Below are 16,751 nucleotides of genomic sequence, written 5' to 3'. Positions count from 1 at the left end.
AGAACAGTAAGAGGATGACTACCAAGGAACAAAGCTATCTACCTATAATGGACTACCCACTGACCTTCCTCTATTCGAAAAGAAAGAAAACATATATTTCTTGAGCCACTGAATTCTGGATCTCTTTCCAATAGCAAATTAGCTTGCACTTGAACAATGCTCCCTTTTGCGAAGACCCTTCAGAGTGGCAGGATCAGTCTGAAGAGCTTTACAAACTTTGTGATTAGTGACTACCACAAGCTGATGGGTAAACCATCCCTGTTTTATAGATTAGGAAACTGAGGCTCCAGAAAGTCACACAACTAAAATGTTAGCACTGCCTTTTTAATTAAATTCTGGTTCTAACTCCAAGGCTCTTTTACTCTTTTCACTGTATAAGGTTGCTGCTCCTCATGCTGAATCTTACAAAGACCATTTTTTTAATCCTTTTAAAGTTAAGAATGACTTTGCTATTCCACACTTTACCCTTTTCAAAGAGACAACATGATTTAGTTTCAATGATAGTGAAAATATAAGAAGAAAGACACTCAGCAGGTACAGCTACCCAGGAACCAAATCAGCCCATCCTTTCTGTTTTATACCACAAGAAAAAATCTCAGGGTCACTGGGAAAACTCTAAGGCACAAAACCCCAGGAATATACAAAATATGCTGGATCCCCAGTATATTGTTCTCTTTGGAATTTAAAATATAGAACCCTCTTAGAGAAAAGAACATCTGGTGTTGTGTTTATAAGTCCTTTTAAATGAAGGCCCAAACACAGACTCCCCTGAATTTCACTCTAATTTGAATGATCTAAATAGAGTCCACTGCAATACTTTGATCAACATTCAGCTAATCTGTAAAATTCGCACATAATAGGAGGCCCAAAAATATGTAAGACAAATCTTAAAAAAATTATTTGAAAACTAGTAAAATTTGCTATTATGTATAAAAGCAAAGAGGGTTTTTAGAGACTATCTGGGTACATAAAAGGTAAGAAACCTCTATCTGTGGGGCACCTGGGTGGCTTCAGTCAGTCAAGCACCTGATTCTTGATTTTAGCACAGGTCATGATCTCAAGATTGTGAGATCAAGCCCTGCTTCCAGCTCTGCACTGAGCATGGGGCCTGCATAAGACTCTCTCTCTCTCCCTCTCCCACCACTCTCTCCTCCTCTCTCTAAAAAAAGGAAAGAAAAAGAAAAACTTCTATCTCCAACCCAGAAAGGTATAACTAACCTTCTTGATGTATCTGGAAGATGCAATGAAAACTAAGAATCAATCCAAAGGAATTTAATAAAATACTCTCTTTAGAAGGCTACTTGCATATTTACACAGATACAGTACTAGCATCATTGCTAACTTTTAAAATGTTTGATATTGTGTTTTTAGGAATAACTTCAAACCTAGAGTTTAGTACCTAATCATGTTGCTGAACTCACCAAAGTAAGATGTTCAGGTTCTTCCCATTTGTTTTCATAACACATAACTGTTTGTGGTGTCACAGGAAATTCTTCCAGCTCGAAGTCTTCACTGGTTTGTACTCCTTTTGTACACTGGTCTGTAAAATCACTCTGGCATGCAGCTACCATGAAAAGTATGGAAGAATTTTTCTAATCACACTGAACAGTGCTAAGATATATGGAATTTAACTGGTATATATTCACCATCTACATGAGATAATGCACGTTTTGCTCAGCTCTATGACTACTCACTATTGCCATTTTTATTTCTAGGATTTACTGGCAATTATGTAATTTGAGGACAACTTAGACAGGTAAACCCTATTAAGCTTTTACAAAGTTTGTTTTTAACTTTCTGCAATTTATAAGATGAAAATTTATACTTTTGTTTAAAAAAAAAGTAAAGACATGCATAATAATGCCAAAGTATTTATGGGTGAAATGAAATGACAGCTGGGATTAACTTTAAAATACTCTTTAAAAAAAAATATTCTAGAAGTAGAAAAAAATAGATGCAATAAGATTAGTAAAATATGTAACTGTTAAAGCTAAGTGATGCATAAATAAAGGTTCATTAAAATATAATCAAGCACCAGTCTGGAGTCTTCTTACTTATCTTCAAAGTTTCAAAAATAAATTATAAGAAAAAGTTTAAACCTTAGGAAAAACTGAGAAAGAGGATTTCTGAAAATTAACTATAAGGAAATTTAAATTTACTTCAATGAAGTTCTTTACCCTTCCTTCTACTTTAGAATTATTTGATTTTATTATTAGTGACAGCTACAATGTTATCAAAAATAATAACTTTTATACCATTTTTTCGTGACCTAAGTTCTTTTTCTTTTTTTGGAGAAGACTTTGGCAGACGATTAGAATATATGTTTTTTATATCCAGTTCTCTCTCCTTTTCCTGAAAAACAAACAAACAAAAAACAATACAATTAAGGATGTAGAGGAGCATTTTACAATAAAACAAAAATTCTCACCTTGTCAACTGGTATTTTCCTTACCAAATTAGAATATATATACAGGTTCAGTTTCCCTTCTTAACTACTGAACTACAGAAAGGAATATCTCTAGGACATCTAGGTTAGGGCAATGATTCTCGCTAAAAAGTGTAATATGTACTGACAGTCAAAAAAATTAGAGTAAATAAGGCAAAGTCCATTTTCTACCCATTCCTACCTAATAGAGCTAGCTGTCTTCAACTGTCTTCCAACTTGGCAACAGAGGCCAAAATAATTTCATTAGTATCTTTCAAACATGGCTTTTGAGTTACACGTTAAAAATTAGACTTTTTAAAAACATAGTGTTCTTTATCATTTTGAGGCAATGATTCTTTCTGAGAATTTGATTAACAAAATGAAAATTCTATGTAAGATAATGCATGAGCATTTAATTTTGCACAAAATTTTCATCCATCAATGACCTCTGAATAGAATTAAGAACACTTTCAACAAAATTAAATAATGTGAATGCTTCCTCTCAACACTGACAATGAAGGGCATTATTTGAAACAACTTTTAAAATAATCCTAGGGTTATCTGAGGAAGAACACTGGATTATTCAAACACACAACAGAGAAAAACACTAGTTCCCATAATTCCTTCCAAAATTCCATAACTTATTTCAGTTATATCAATTCTATTAGGATTCAATATTTCACTTTTGGCATTTGTCATAGTGATTATATTAACAAAACTTTTCTTTAAAAGTACCAAAGAGAATAGAATTTTGTAAATTACATTGCTCCAAATTACAAATATGAATAAGTGTTTTAAAATGCTGAGTGTTCAATATAGTTCACATATCTATTATCCATTAAATAAATACATACATACTTTTAATTTGTGATACAGTTGTTGTAGCTCCTTTTGAAGGACTTTATTTTCATCATGAGCCTCATATGCCCTTTTCCTTTCAGCAAGCAACTGTCGTTGAAAACTGTTAGTACTCAGCTCAAGGTTTTTGGATAGTTCCTATGATGTGTATAGAAACATAAAAATAATACTTGAAAATAACTTAAGAGTAAAACACTGCACTTAGCATTTGAAATAATGTTTTTAGTAGTACCATACAAGACCTACAAATCAGGCTGAGCTTTGTGTTCATGAACATAAACTGGAAAACAGATTTACCAACAATTTAGTAAGGTACTTAGCCTATTATTCCTTATTTTGCGTTTCACAATGATTTGTAAATTCATAAGCATTTGCCTGAAGCATATATGAACAGTCACTTAAGTTGGTTGCAAATTCAGCCAAAGGATGTGATGAGAAACACTGGCTTTTGGGAGTCATAATTCAGGCAAATATATACCAAGACAGCTGCATAAAACTACACAGCACTATCCAAGGCGCAGAGGTTACTTTGTAAAACATTTCTAGATGAAAATAACAGTCATGTCCACAGTATTCAAATGTTTTTCATAAAGTTTGTGAAAAAATTTAGGTTAAAATGTTTTCTTTTAGGTGCATCAACATCATGGTAGCATGAGTCATTCTTTTTTCCCCACCTTTCAATTTACAACTAATCAGAGCCATAAAACATCCATAACTAAACAAAAGCCCTTCTGCACAGCACACCAGGACACCTGAGAGAACCACCCATCTCTGCACCTGAAAGTGGGTGGACTGGACATCAGCAGAGGCTGTGGAGCCAGGGGTGGTATAGGTGGCAGAGGTAGTGGCAGGCCCATCCGACCTTTCTGGCAGAAGAGGTGGAGGGTAAAGGTGTTAAGCGGGGACCTGCCTGGCCACATGTGCGGCAGTTGGAGGACCTCACTCTCTCTGAGGAGAGACCACAGTGACTAAGGGGAAGAAAAGGAAAGAGAAGGAGGTAAAGAGAACTGAAGGAATACCATTACCCACTGTATGCCCAGGAGTCTGACAAGAGATCATCGATGCATCCCTAGGAAATATCCCCCAACTCAAGGATTCCCTAGTGGGAAATGGGCACAGCCAAAGCATTAAGTGGTAAGCACACACCTCCCTCCACTCTGTCACCACACTTTTTCTTTCCAGTCCATCAGCTTTTTTTTAATTGTATAATTTTTTTTCTCATATGCATTTCGTTTGAAGCCCCCTGATTGTCTCAGGACTGTTACATATGTAGACCCTTCTGACCCTAGGGATGCCTTAAGGTCTTTAAATAGTTCAAACAACAATTGGAAACTTGAGCACTAACTAGATATTTGAAAATACTAAAAAGCTGTTATTTCTTAGATGTTATTCTTGGTATCAGTTAATGGCATTTTGTTTTTAAAGTCTTTCTATTTTAGAGAGATAAAAGTGAAATATTTATGAATAATACAATAGGATATTCAAGATCTACTTTGAAATAACACAGAGGTGAAGGAGAGTATATATGAAAAAATATTTTCTATAAGGTGGCTTTTTTTAAAGTTTTAATTTTTTACTATAGTTAACACATAATGTTATATTAGTTTGCAGTGTACAACATCGCAATTCCACAATTCCATACCTTACGCTGTGCTCACCACAACTATAACTAACATCTCACCATACAACGCTATTACAATACCATTGACTATATTCATGACCTGAGCCGAAGGCAGAGGCTGTTTAACCCACTGAGCCACCCAGGCACCCCAAGCTGATTTTTAAATACTGGACCACCCTGATATCCTGGAATAAATTACTCATCTTGATCATGGTGAGTAATTTTTAAAAATATATTGAATGAAGTTTGCTAATATTTTTTTGAGAATTTTTTTGTGTCTATGCTCATAAGGGATTTTACCGGCCTATGGGTTTTTTTTTGTTTGTAGTGCCTTTGTCTGGTTTTGGTATCAAGGTAATGTGACCTTGTAGAATGTATCTGAAGCTTTCTTTCCTCTTCTGTTTTTTGGAAGTTTGAGGAATATAGGTATTAACTCTTTAAATGTCTGGTAGAATTCACCTGTGAATTCATCTGGCCCTGGACTTTCTTTGTTCAGAGTTTTTTATATTACTGATTCAATTTTGTTACTAGTAGTCAGTCTGTTCAAATTTTCTATTTCTTCCTGATTCACTTTTAGAAGATTGTATGTTTCTAGGAATTTATCCTTTTCTTCTAGGTTGTCCAATTTGTTGGCATATAATTTTTCATAGTAGCCTCTCATAATATTTTGTATCTCTGTGGTATCATTTGTTACTTCTCTGTCATTTCTGAATTTACTTAGGTCCTTTCTTTCTTGGGAGAGAAAGCTTCCAAATACATCAATGAATCCTCAATAATCCCCAATAAAATATTAGCAAACCTAACAACATATTAAAAGGACGATTCGCCACAAACAAGTGAAGTTTATTCCAGTAATGCAAAGGTGGTTCAATATTTGCAAATCAACCAATGTGATACACCACATCAGCAAAACCAAGGATAAAAATCAAATGATCATCTCAATACACAGAAAAAACATTTGACAAAATTCAAAATCCACTTATGACAAAAAAAAAAAAAACCAACCTCTACAAAATGAGTTTAGAGGGAACATACCTCAACATAATAAAGACCATATAAACCCAAAGCTAACATCATACTGAATGGTGAAAAAACTGAGAGCTTTTCCTCTAAGAATAGGAACAACACAAGGAAGTCCACTCTCACCACCTTTATTCAACATAGCACTAGAAGTCCTAGCCATAGGAATCAAACAATGAAATAAAGGCATCTGGATTGGTAAGAAAAATGTAGTAATGAAAACAGTATGGTACCAGTACAAAAGTAGACACATAAATCAACGGAACAGGATAGAGCCTAGAAATAAACCCACACTTACTTGGCCAATTAACCTACAATAAAGGAGTCCAGAGTGTAGAATGGGGAAAAGACAGTCTGTCAAAAAATAGTGCTGGGGAAACTGGACCATTTTATTATATCATACACAAAAATAAAGTCATAATGGATTAAAGATCTAAATATGAGACTTGAAACCATAAAACTCCCATAAGATAACATAGGTAGTAATCTCTTTCACATTGGTTGTTCTATTCATTTTTCTAGATGTCTCTCAGACAAAGGAAACAAAAGCAAAAATGAACTATTGTGACTATACCAAAATAAAAAACTCTTACACAGAGAAGGAAAGCAACAAAATGAAAGGGTTACCTAATAAATGGGAGATGATATTTGCAAGTATATCTGATGAGGGGTTAATATCCAAAGCATATAAAGATATAAAATCCAACACCACAAAAACAATCTGATTAAAATGTACAGAGAACCCAACATTTTTCCAGAAAATAAACAGATGGTCAATAGACCCATGAAAAGATCCTCAACATCCTTTATCATAAGGGAAATGCAAACCAAAACCACAATAACGTATCATCTTACACCTGTCAGAATGGCTAAAACAAAAAAATCAAGAAATAACAAGTGTTGGCATGGATGTATACTCATACACTACACTGTCGATGGAAATGTAAATTGGTACAATCACTGTAGAAAAATATGCAGGTTCCTCAAAAACTTAAAAACAGAAATACCATTTGATTCAGTAATTCCACTACTTATCCAAAGAAAATGAAAACACTAATTTGAATTAAGTCATTCTTTGAGAATTTTTATAATCTTGATACCAAAACTGGGTAAGGACAGCCTGAAAAATAAATCATAAGCCATTCTTTTTTTTTTTTTTAATATTTCATTTATTTATTTAACAGACAGAGATCACATGTTGGCAGAGAGACAGGCAGAGAGAGAGAAGAGATAGCAGGCTCCCTGCTGAGCAGAGAGCCCGATGCGGGGCTCAATCCCAGGACCCTGAGATCATGACCTGAGCCGAAGGCAGAGGCTTTAACCCACTGAACCACCCAGGCGCGCCAAGCCATTCTTATATGTGAATATTGTAAAAATCCCAAATATTAGCCAAAGAAATAGAGCACTGTATAAAAAATATATCACAACTAAGTACCATTTATACCAAGAAAGCAAAGTATAAGAGTAATTTAATAATAATGTAAAAATGTAATTTTCTGTGTTAAATGAGAAAAAAATCATTTTAATAGAAAAGCATCTGAATATTTAATAAAATTCAATTATTATTCAATTAAAATGAAATTCCTAAAAGCTAATAATAGAAAGCAAATTTCTTCACATATAATATACATAATATGTACACACAGAAAACATACAGGGTATATACCAAAATGCTAAAATTGGTGATATCTCAGTGTAAGAATGTTTTTTAGTTATTTTTCTCATTTTTTATAATGCACATGTGCTACTTATTTAAAAATAAGACAATTCCTAAAAATACGACTCAATGAAAATAAAATAGGAAGGAGATATATCTATCAACTTCAGAAAAATAACTACTTCTGAGGCGAGAAAAGCAGAAAAGGAGATATTTTGGAAAAAAGTGTACAAGGAAGCCTTAAAGTAACATCTGAAGTACATGATCTATAGGAAAAGTAGCAAAATAGTAAGTAGATTAATGACTTTTAAATATTCCCTTTTCTGTATGTTCAAAATATTTCATAAGAAAAAAATTAAAAGTGCTTTTAGAAATTAAAGATACGGAACTGAAAAAATATAAATAGTGGTTATCTTTTGCCGGAAGGACTACAGGTATTTCTTTCCCTACTTTACTGTCAATTTCAAAATGTCTTTAAACAAAAATTTAAATACTTAACTGATATTTCACCAAAAGGAAGTATCACAGAACTGTAACTCTAATAGAAATAAAGGTTTATATAATTTAGCAACTTTTGCAAGCAAACCCAAATGATAACTAATCTTACCTCTACTTACTGCTTATTAATTAATAAAGCAATATACACTTATATAACAATATTGCATTTGTTTAGAAAAGTCTATAAATATCAGCTGTTTTCATCTCTGCTGAGTTATTGTAACTCAATCCTTGAGATTTAGACACTTGGGTAAACAAGAACCATAGCCCAACTTATAGTAATAGTTTTGTTTTGTTTTTTTTACAACAGTGCTAGCAGGTGATCATTTAGCCTCTGTACAAATAGTTCTGGTGGCAGAAAGTTCAGTAATTCAAAGGGTTTGATTTCACTGTCATTAGACAATTCCTATTATTTCAAAGGTCCTCCTTATGAATAAGCAGAAACCTGCTCCCAGAAATATCTGTTATCTTTGTACTGCCTTCAGGAACATCCAAGAGCATATCTATTTCTCCTTTTCCAACAAAACAGCTTCTTTTTTCAAAGATTTTATTTATTTATTTATTTATTTATTTATTTATTTATTTATTTGACAGCCAGAGATCACAAGTAGACAGAGAGGCAGGCAGAGAGAGAGGGGGAAGCAGGCTCCCTGCCGAGCAGAGGGTCCGATGTAGGGCTCAATCCCAGGACCCTGGGATCATGACCTGAGCTGAAGGCAGAGGCTTTAACCCACTGAGCCACCCAGGTGCCCCAAAACAGCTCTTTAAATACTGAAATATATTACATTTTCCCTTAATTTGAATCTTATTCATGGTTCCATGGTTCTTCCACTGTTTCTTATATTCCTATTTTTTCACCCCCTGGTTTTGTGCTTGATCTCTACATGTCAGTTTGTTACCTAAAATACGGTGCCTGTTTTCAGATGTGATCTGCTGGTAAAATTAGTTGTTATTAATTCCTAGGGCCTGGGCAGCAGCATAACTGGTTAACTGTTTTCTTCCTTCTGTTAACTTTTTAAGCAGCTATATAACCATAGGTTCAACAACTAAAACATTATGCTTTTTTTTAAAAACTTGAATTACTTTCAAATCAGGTATCCCCGTGTGGTATCCATAAAATATACGGGGGTAAAAACTGAGGACTCAACAGTTAACCAGATTAAATTTTATCTTGCTTGTTTTGCGCCAGATTTTGAGCCCGGGGAGATCTTAATATTGTTACGATAAAATTAGCTGCCCCTCCTATTTCTAAACCTGTCATGAATGCCACTTTCTTTAACTAATCCATCTATCCACTCCTTCCTTTAAAAAAACATTAATTCTAGCCAGATAGTCAAATGTTACAAATACAAAATGAAACAATACTTGTTCTAAAAGGAGCCCAGTCAAATTCACTGATAAATATGCTGACAAAGGGCCAGGGCCTAAGATGGCACCCCAAAGCACCTACCTAGAAATGTTCTCCCAAAACTGATAGCTATTTATTTGAACCCTCTGGGTTCAGTTGCTGATCTAATTGTAAAGCTTTCTAATATTTTCAACCAGTCATTTCTCCATTACAACACAAACAAGGGGGCACCTGGGTGGCTCAGTGGCTTAAAGCCTCTGCCTTTGGCTCAGGTCATGATCCCAGGGTCCTGGGATCGAGCCCCACGTCGGGCTCTCTGCTCCGCGGGGAGCCTGCTTCCTCCTCTCTCTCTCTGCCTGCCTCTCTGCCTACTTGTGATCTCTGCCTGTCAAATAAATAAATAAAATCTAAAAAAAAAACCAAACACACAAACAAGAAAGATTTCCCATATCTACTATATACACTATATCTACTATACATGAAAATATATCTACTAGCATATACTTTAACTATTCTTTGTATAGAGAAAAATTAATAGGTATAGTATACTTTGTTGTACTTGTAATCTTATGAGGAAAAGAGTAAGCATAGTTCTGAGAAATATGTTCCAAAACATTCAAAAATTTGGTAGAGATTGGCATTAAGTTTACTGATTAATAGTATCTAATATTTACCTCTGCCTACTTTTGAAAACATTGGTACTTCCTTTTTCTCACTTTTCTTATCTGACCCTAGTTTTCCTAACTCCCCAGTGTACACTGACAAAGGCTGTGAAATCACATTCATAAGGTTCTTCAGTCCTCTGGGGGATAATTCATTCGAATGTGGAGACTGAGCTCATTTAAATAAGTTATCTATCTCTTATTATTTCTTCATCTGCTTTGAGTGGGACAAAATAGAAACAAGCTTGGAATCTAATAGTTATACTTTCTCTGTGCATTATAAACAGTGGGCTTTGGTCTTATTACTCAAATGAAAACTCTGCTGTTTTGTTTTAAAGTGTTTACAACAAGCCTTTGCTCACTCTCAAGTTTTTGTCTTCAAACATATAACTAGATTTTACTCCACAGTATTTAGCACAGCTAGTACCAAAAATAAAACACATTTCAGAAGCGGTTCCTGCTCAATAAACTGCATATAAAGAATCAGCATGATATGACAGATTTTGAAAAAAACAATTTCTTTCTTCTCCATTGTGTGCATCATCTTATCCATCTTATCAGAAGATACTGATAAAATAGCCAAAGTTAATTTTAATATTTTAATTCATGCTACCATAAAATTATGAAAAACCTCAAATGTATTATTATAAGAAAGAATATCATATTACTCAGATTTTAGAAATGTGATAAAATTACAAGGATTTTACTAAATGGTAATAGAAAAAAAAGAGCAACAGAATGAGAGACAGCAGACTGCAGTTCTAGTTCCAGACATGTGGTTCTAGTGTCCTGTGTGATTCTATGTGACCTGAGAGAAGAAAGATAACATCTTTCTGTCCTAGCTTCCTCAACTGTTAAATGCTTGAGTTGAACTGGAAAGTTTCCCAAGAACGTGTTTCAGGGCTGCATCAGATTGCTGGGCAACTGAGTTTCTGCAGCCTAACTCACCAGTCACCACACAGTATAGTTCAGCCTTTCTCTGGCCGCCTGTGAACAAATGCTAAAATTTGAAAAAAACCAATGGATGAAATTGGTAGTTTTAAAATATTTTTGGAAAACAATAAAATCCTTGAAGTACATTGAGCTCTTGTGAAAACCAATGCAAAAGCAATTTCTATGGTCCTTTCAAAGTCTTGAATACTACTATTCTGTGATGTATTTACTTTTAAATAATGTACTTTGAGTGCACTTTATTTTTCAGTTATACAACAGGTGCCTAAAAAGTACCAGGCACTGAGCTAGAACCATCCTGAACTTTTCTCTAACACTGTTTATCACCACCTGCAAGCTTTTACAGACTGAAAACTCGAGTTCAGATAATCTAAGTGGTACTGAAAATCACAAAGCTAGCCCAGAATTTGAATCTAGGTTGAGTATCTTTATGCATATATACGATTCCGTTTCGTTAGGAACTCAACACCTTGGGAAGTAGTATTAGTTGACAGCATAATTAAATAGAAACTAAATAAAGTTTTTATTTGGTCTTAAATTGTGAGCCAATAATTTTTGACAAGTTAGCAAAAGTCATCACTGCTTCCATATTAAAGATGTGTTCATGAAAATGCATATATTTTATTTTTTATTTTTTTAATGGTTTTATTTATTTATTTATTTATTTACTTGTCAGAGAGAGCGAGAGCAAATGCAGGCAGAGTGGCAGGCAGTGGCAGAGAGAGAAGCAGGCTCCCCGCTAAGCAAGAAGCCTGATGCAGGACTCGGTCCCAGAACCCTGGGATCATGACCTGAGCCGAAGGCAGCGGCTTAACCAACTAAGCCACCCAGGCATTCCAAAAATGCATGTATTTTAAAATCTTCTTGAGTGTTATTAATCACAAGGAAAGTAAATTTAATCAGTTTTTCTTGTAGTAATAAAGTTAAATTCCTTTAGTTTAAGGAATATCTTTAAAATAAAAGAATTTAAAAATATTTTATAAATATTTTATATTATAATATTTAACTTTATTATATTTAAAATAAAAGAATTTAACTTTATTACTATAAGAAAAACTATTATTCAGTAGCATTCTTTAGATTCCTTACATCACCAAATAACCAAAAATGATCTGAAAATGCTTTACTGATTTCCACTTCCAGGAATTTTCCATTAGTATATTTACATATGCATGCAAAAAAAAAACACATATATGTGTTAGTAAGGGAAGAGATTCAACATATTATCATATATCTACACAATGGAATAGATCACCTTCAAAAAGAATAAGGCAAACTTTGGAAAACAGTGTGGAGATTCCTCAAAAAATTAAAAATAGAGCTACCCTATGGCCTTGCAACTGCACTACTAGGTATTTACCCCAAAGATACAGATGTAGTGAAAAGAAGGGCCATCTGTACCCCAATGTTCAAAGCAGCAATGGCCACAGTTGCCAAACTGTGGAAAGAACCAAGATGCCCTTCAACAGATGAATGGATAAAAAAGATATGGTCCATATATACAATGGAGTATTATGCCTCCATCAGAAAGGATGAATACCCAACTTTTATATCAGCATGGATGGGATGGAAGAGATTATGCTGAGTGAAATAAGTCAAGCAGAGAGAGTGAAGTATAACACGGTTTCACTTACTTGTGGAGCATAAGGAATAATACGGAGGACACTGGGAGGTGGAGAGGAGAAGTGAGATGGGGGAAATTGGAGGGGGAGACAAACCATGAGAGACTGAGGACTCTAAGAAACAAACTGAGAGTTCTGGAGGGGATGGGAGTGGGGGAATGGGTGAGCCTGGTGGTGGGTATTATGGAGGGCACGTATTGCATGAAGCACTGGGTATGGTGCATAAACAATGAATTTTGGAACACTGAAAAGAAATAAAATAAAATGGGGGGTAAAAAGAATAAGGCAGGAGAAAGTGATGTTACCAAAATAATGACATACATCATTCCTGACATCACTCCCTCTTATAAGAACAACTAACAACTACTCAAGGACAAGACACCATTAAGACAATTCTAGAACACAGGAGTGAGGCTGAAGCAAACCCTGCACCAGAGAACAAGACAGATTGCATTAGAAGGGTGAGAGGAACAGCTACACTCTGATACCACTGCCCTTCCCCTATGCCTCTAGTTCCTCCAGTGGGAAAAGAGAGCCCAGAGGGAGGTCCAACTCCTACAGAATTGTGGACTGCTTTGTGGGAGCCCTTACTCTGGTTTTACTTCACAAGGACCACAGGAAACTGCAGGACTCAAGCACTGGGACTCTAACTGTGAGAGAAGTGGAGAAAGACTTCTAACAACCAGCACTCAGATCTTGGCAGACCAAATTCCTATCTGCACAGCCCAAGTAGTAACCCCAAGCAGCAGCTCTGCTCATCTGTAGATCAAGTCTAGGGTGGAGTCTGACTAGGAAACTCAGTGGGGTGCAGGTCTGCCCACTTTGGATTCCCAAATGAGGAATTTTGCCAGCCCTGGGGTTTGGTCTTCCCAAGACCAGCAGAGCTGAGTCACAGTCCTACCCTATTACAGATTGTGGCTCCCAGCCTCTTGAGACCAGAAAGCCTGCTCCGGAAAATTTAGCAGTTGTCTAGAAAAGGCCCTCCTAAATCCTGCCCAAGTAGAAGCCTTAGTCATACCCCTCTTCCTGCAGAACATAGTCCATAGTCCCATCCGCCAGTAAGAGTTGGCAAGAACAGCTGGAGGATGCACATAGTAACTAAGTAATTCTCAAGCTGAGAGGTGGGTAAGCAGAGCTGATGACTGTAGACAAAGCTAATGGCCCTGTTCAGCCAGGAGACTTCAGCAAAGCTCAAGTTGAGTCATGACCATAAACAAAGAGCATTAGTGGCCCTGGAGCTGCTTCTCCTGCTGTGCCTGGACAGGGAACTAATTCATAGCTGCCCCTATTGCTGAATATAGCCTTCAGCCCTCCTGACCAGGGAAACTTCCCAGACCACATGGGAATCTGTGTAACACATTCCACAGCCATGCTTACAGTAGTACCTAAACAGCCTGGGACCTTCCTTGCCTGCAGAGCAAAACCAGTGCCTTCACCAGAACAGGATATCTGATACACATTCTTGCTTTATTTGGGCCCCAAACAATGAGCTGTGCAGGCCCTGGGTCCTGTCCTGATGCCCCACCTGATACTGAGTATAATACTCAAGCCCCACTATCTAAGAAGCCTGATCAGAGAGTCTAGGCAATAGCAGAGCCCATCCTACAACCTCACTTGGGCGGGGAATCAAGCCAGCAGTCCTAGCAGCTGTTCTCAGCCAGTGGCATGTCCCACCAGCCCTGACAGAGAGCAAACAGTTGCCTTACCCCAAATTAGACGCTCTTAGCAGGCCCCATCTTCCTAAGGACATTCCCAGTAGAAACTCAAGCAAAGCTAACTGGTGAAGAACTGTCTCTGCCAACATGAACCTGCAAAGTCTAGAAGAGACTACTTACTCAAATGTGGAATACCAATGTAAGAATCAAAGATTATAAGAAATCAAATATGACACCACAGAAGGAAACGAATAAAGCTCTAATAATTTATCATAAAGAAATGGAGATCTATAAACTGTGACTCAGAATAATCCTCTTGACAAAAGGGAACCCTCTTACACTGTTTGTAAGAATGGAAACTGGTACAGCCACTCTAGAAAACAGTGTGGAGGTTCCTCAAAAAGTTAAAAATAGAACTACTCTACATCACAGCAACTACAGTACTAGGTATTTATCCAAAGGATACAAAAATAGTGATTCAAAGGGGCACCTGCACCGCAATGTTTATAGCGGCAATATCCACAAAAGCCAAAATATGGGAAAAGCCCAGATGTCCACTGACAGATGAATGGATAAAGAGGATGTGGCGTACACACACACACACACACACACACACACAATGGAGTATTTTTCTCAGCCATCAAAAGGAATGAAATCTTGCCATTTGCAACAATGTGGATAGAACTGGAGGATATTATGTTAAGTGAAATAAATCAGACAAAGGAAGACAAATACCATATGTTTTTACTCATATGTATAATTTAAAAACAAGAGAGATGAACATAGGGGAAAGGAAGGAAAAATAAGATAAAAAGAGAGGGAAGCAAACCATAAAAGACTCTTAACTATGAGAAATAAACTAAGGGTTGCTGGAGAGGAACTGTGTTGGGGGATGGAATAACTGCGTGATGGGCATTAAGGAGGGCACTTGATGTAATGAGCACTGGGTGTTATATGCAACTGATGAATCACTAAATTCTACCCCTAAAATTAATAATACACTATATGTTAACTAAATTGAATTTAAATTTAAAAAAATTTTTTAAAGATTTAATTTATTTTATCTGAAAGAGAGAGAAAGAACAAGCGGGGAGGAAGGGCACAGGGAGAGGGAAAAACAGGCTCCCCGCTGAGCAGGGAGTCTGATGTGGGGCTCAACCCCAGGTCCCTGAGATCATGACCTGAGCCAAAGGCACCCTGCTTAACCAACTGAGCCACCCAGGTGCCCCTGAATTTAAATAGAAAAAATCTGAAAAAAGAATAATTTACTTTAAGTTTAGTGAACTAAACAGGCTGGAATGTAGGATATTTCAAAAATATCCAGCCAGAGAAGCGTAAGAAAAAGGAATGGAAAAGGGTGAAGAAAAAGCCTATGGGAGTTATGGGACACAATAAAAAGAAATAATACACACATAATGGGAATTCCAAGAAGAGAGAGAGAAAAAGACAAAGTATATTTAAGGAGATACTGGCTGAAAACTTCCCAACCCTAGGGACAGACATAGACCCAAAGGAAGCCCAAAGGACTGCAAATAGATTGAACCCAAATAAGGCTACATCAAGAGATGTTATAATGAAATTGTAAAAAATCAAAGATAGAATTTTAAAAACATAAAGAGAAAAGAGAAGTTACACACCAGGGAACTCCCATAAGACGATCAGCAGGTTTCTCAACAGAAACTTTTCAGGACAGAAAAGAATAGGATGACATGTTCAAAATATTTTTTAAAGATTTATTTATTAATTTGAGAGAGGAGCAACAGTGCAAGTGCATGACCAGAGGGGCAGAAGGAGAGGGAGAGAAAATCCCAAGCAGACTCCATGCTAAGTGTGGAACCCCACAAGGGGCTTGATCTCATGACCCTGAGAATCAAGAGTCGGACGCTTAACCAACTATGCCACCCAGATGTCTGGACATATTCAAAATACTGAAAGAAAAAACTGTCAACCAAGAATGCTACCTGGCAAAGCTGTCCTTCAGAAATGGAGGGATAAGGACTCTGCCCAACAAACAAAAACTGAGGGAATTCATCATCACTAAACCTGCCTTATAAGAAATACTGAAGCAGGATCTTTGACTGCAAATAAAAGAACACTAATTAATATCCTAAAAACATATACAGTAAGTCAAAGTTCAATCCTATAATATGGCAATTTTGATGCATAATTCAATTGCAGCTCTAGATTAGAAGTTTATAAAAACACAGTAAAGGGTGCCTGGTTGGCTCAGTCGGTTACACGGCTGTCTTTGGCTCAGGTCATGATCCCAGGGTCCTGGAATCGAGCCCTGCGTTGGGCTCCCTGCTCAGCAGAGAGCCTGCTTCCCCTTCTCCCTCTGCCTGGTGCTCTGCCTACTTGTGCTCTCTAGCTCTCTGTCAAATAAATAAATAAAATCTTAAAAAAAAAACAGTAAAAATAACCTTAACTATAATAA

General features: G+C 36.3%; 1 protein-coding gene across 1 annotated transcript in view; it reads right to left on the bottom strand.

Moving 5' to 3' along the window:
• The window catches only part of LCA5 (lebercilin LCA5), a gene marked incomplete at its 3' end in the record, with an annotated part of 57,582 nt that overhangs the window by 3,712 nt on the left and 37,119 nt on the right, over positions 1–16,751 (bottom strand). Inside the window, exons 4-6 of the mRNA XM_080807130.1 lie at positions 3,284–3,421; positions 2,256–2,352; positions 1,422–1,564 (exon numbers count right to left, since the gene is read on the bottom strand). Of these exons, the coding sequence (XP_080663256.1) occupies positions 1,422–1,564; positions 2,256–2,352; positions 3,284–3,421 (378 nt within the window). The remainder of the gene's footprint in view (positions 1–1,421; positions 1,565–2,255; positions 2,353–3,283; positions 3,422–16,751) is intronic.

Source organism: Martes martes, assembly GCF_963455335.1.
Source record: "Martes martes genome assembly, chromosome: 6".
Classification (NCBI taxonomy): Eukaryota; Metazoa; Chordata; class Mammalia; order Carnivora; family Mustelidae; genus Martes; species Martes martes.
The sequence above is the reverse complement of the archived record's forward strand: the minus strand, read 5'-3'. Positions and strand labels throughout refer to the sequence as shown.